Source organism: Saccostrea cucullata, unplaced genomic scaffold (assembly GCF_032062105.1).
Source record: "Saccostrea cucullata isolate Sc308-1 unplaced genomic scaffold, CSIRO_AGI_Scuc_v1 ctg8943, whole genome shotgun sequence".
Taxonomy (NCBI): Eukaryota; Metazoa; Mollusca; class Bivalvia; order Ostreida; family Ostreidae; genus Saccostrea; species Saccostrea cuccullata.
In genome coordinates, this window is record NW_026924621.1 from 9118 (window position 1) to 12258 (window position 3141).

The window sequence follows — 3141 nt, forward strand, 5'->3', positions numbered from 1 at the left end:
TACGGCCAGGTGTGTTATAGGATCGAAGACATCCCAAAACACGAATTCAGTGCTTAAATAAGCCTCACCTCGTAATGTCTGGTATCGCTTACAGCCTTGAAAATTGTGACGTCAGGACTCCTTATATCATGTATAATTGGAAAATCGACTATTGTGACGTCACTTTTGCGCGAGTTTCTCCGTGTGTATTTCTACGCGTGAGTATACACAAAAATGGTTTTCAAATCAACAAGCAAATGTAAATATATATATATATATATATATATATATATATATATATATATATATATATATATATATATATATATATATATATATATATATATATATATCGTCGGAGGCCCTAAATTCGTTATGGTCCTAGAGTCGTGTCCCTTTTGTTTTTCTCTCGTATCTCGCGAGATTTCGTCCGCGACTGCGCACACCGTGAGAAACAGCTTACTACGATTGATTACGTCATATTTACAACTACAGACGACAATGAGGTCAAAACAGGTAAAAAAAATAGTATGAAAAAAAAATTTTAGTTGATTAACAGTCAAATCCATTATTACCAATTAAGTATGACGATAAAGTCCATTTTTTTGTTTTATTACGACCTATATTGAGTGCATCAGTGCTATTTTACGCTTTGTTTACATTATATCAAGAGAAGTCACATGACTACATTGGAATTCGATAGGCCAAACAAAGTTAATTTTTCCAGTCATGTTGTATTGTTCCTTAGACATTTTTTTTTACAATGGATTTGTTTGTTTGCTATTGTAGAAAAGTCCCAAGCCTCACAAAAGAAACTATAGGCTTTATTCTCCATCACAAATGACAAATGCATATAAAATGGTTAAAGAAAAGAAAATGTCAGTTAGGAAAGCTTCAAAAATTTTTCGGGTGCCTGATACAACTTTAAGGGACAGGGTTCTGCTAAAAGTTGACCCAGAAACTGCTGTTTTTGGTAAAACTCCAGTTCTAGACAACCTTGAAGAGGCAAATCTAGTAAATCATTTTAAAACAATGGCAGCTTTTGGTTATGGGTTTACTAGACAGGAATGCATAAATATTGCAACAGATTACGCAATTTTTGTGGGTAAGAGAACTCCTGACAAGCCCTTTTCTATGAAGTGGATGAGAGGTTTTTTAAAGCGATGGCCTGAATTAAAAGTTTTGAAGCCACGAGGGTTAGAGCATGTTAGAGCGAAAATGGCTTCCAGTGAAACTGTGTCCAACTACTTTGAAAATCTTCGTAACACTCTTTCCAAACATGATCTGTATGGAAAGCCTCATCTCATCTTTAATGTTGATGAAAAGGGTATTTCTGTTGACCACAAACCACCAGCCGTGGTCGGAGATTCAGCTTACTGTCCGCAGTCAGTAACATCGGGTTGTGGAAAGACTAACACCATTCTTGGAGGAGGCAGTGCAAGCGGTGTCTCTGTACCACCTTTTGTTGTCTTCCCTGGCAAACGGATGATGCCAGAGCTATTGAGTGGAGCATCCCCAGGGGCTAGTGGCACGGTGCGCGAAACTGGGTAGTCAAATGGACAAATCTTTCGACAGTATCTGGAACACCACTTCCTCAAGTTTGTTCCACGAGATGAAGGACAGATATTGCTCCTCTTAGATGGACACAAATCCCATGTGTCTGTGGATCTTGTAGAGTGGGAAAGTCAGAAGGGGATAATTAGCTTTATACTTCCAGCCCATACAAGCCATGTATTACAACCAATGGACGTTGCCTGCTATGGCCCATTTCAAAACATTTACAATTGTTTGTGCCACAAGTTGATAAGGGAGACAGCAGCAACAATTACCAGGTATAACATTTGTGAAATTGCATGCAAGGTGTACACGAAGGTGCTGTCTCCCGAAAACGTCCAGTCAGGATTTCGACGTACCAGGATTTACCCCCTTTGTAAAGACGCAGTACCTTCGAGGTATTTGGTACCAGCAGAAGTCTTCAAGGGCCTGGCTGCTGAAAGCCAAGAGAATGAGAGAGGATTGGGAGATAATGAAGATCAGCAAAATTATGTGGTAAAGTTACAAGAGAAGGAGAACCATCTGAAGGCAAAGAAGAGTGGAGGAGAAATTAAAGAGAGGAAAACTATGAGCAAGATCGTGTCCGGCAGGGAAATTTCAGAAAATGTGCATCAGCGAATGAAAGACCATGAAAAAAGTCAGAAGAAAAAAGAGAAAGACATTGGGGGTAAAGAAGCACCAGAAGACAAGTTTTAGAAAAACTGCACTTATTGACGATTTACCAGGCCCGTCAACAATAAATCTGACCATATCCGAGGATCTCCAAAATACTTCAGACACTGACAGTGATGTTGAAATGGATCCCTCTAAACTGTGCTGCGTTTGCAAGAAGTTTCAGCCAGATGAGTTGAAAAGATGTGTTTCTCTTGTATTTGTGAAGTGGGCTCAATGTGACTAGTGCAGCCATTGGGTTCACTTGATCTATTGTTCACCAATACGTGTTGTGAGAAGAAATGATCCTTTCTTTTGTCCACACTGTAGTACAGAGTAACACAATACTGCTAGCTGCTACTGCATAAATTTGTATTGAATTAGTGTTAAATTCATCTTAGTTATATAAGTTTTTATAATTGTTTAACTTAAAAATTCATTCTTTGTAAAGATTGTATTAATTTGTCTTTAAAAAATGTTGACACACAGTTAAACTTTGAGTTGAAAAATGAAAAACGTATATATTCATTCTCTTGGCCTTTTTACTTCAATTTCCGGTGACGTCACGACCCTAGGACCTGCTTTTCAAAATGTCGCCGAGTAAACATCGGTAACTTAAATGAGATGAAAACAATCAAAAAGGCATATTTTTTTTATTGAACAATTTACTGCAAAGAAAAGAACATGTTTAATTGAGGTATGACTTACGAAATGAAACAGCACTTCAAATTTATTTACAAACAGTCACGATCAAGTTAGGGTAACGACTCATGGACCTCCGAGGATATATAATAAAAAACTTTAAAACACTTTTCGACAAAAAATATATATATATATATATATATATATATATATATATATATATATATATATATATATATATATATATATATATATATATATATCCAAAAGAAATGAAATAGATATCTCAGTGTCCGGTAATCAATATTAAAATAA

The 3141-nt window shown here is 36.4% G+C and overlaps 1 protein-coding gene across 1 annotated transcript; it reads left to right on the forward strand.

The window, feature by feature from the left end:
* The first annotated feature begins 330 nt into the window (after window positions 1-330).
* LOC134266873 (uncharacterized) lies at window positions 331-2229 on the forward strand. The gene is made up of 3 exons (XM_062749078.1): window positions 331-495; window positions 769-1512; window positions 1840-2229. Exons 1-3 carry the CDS (start codon window positions 355-357, stop codon window positions 2227-2229), a joined length of 1275 nt encoding a protein of 424 aa, XP_062605062.1. The 5' UTR covers window positions 331-354.
* The last annotated feature ends 912 nt before the right edge of the window (window positions 2230-3141 follow it).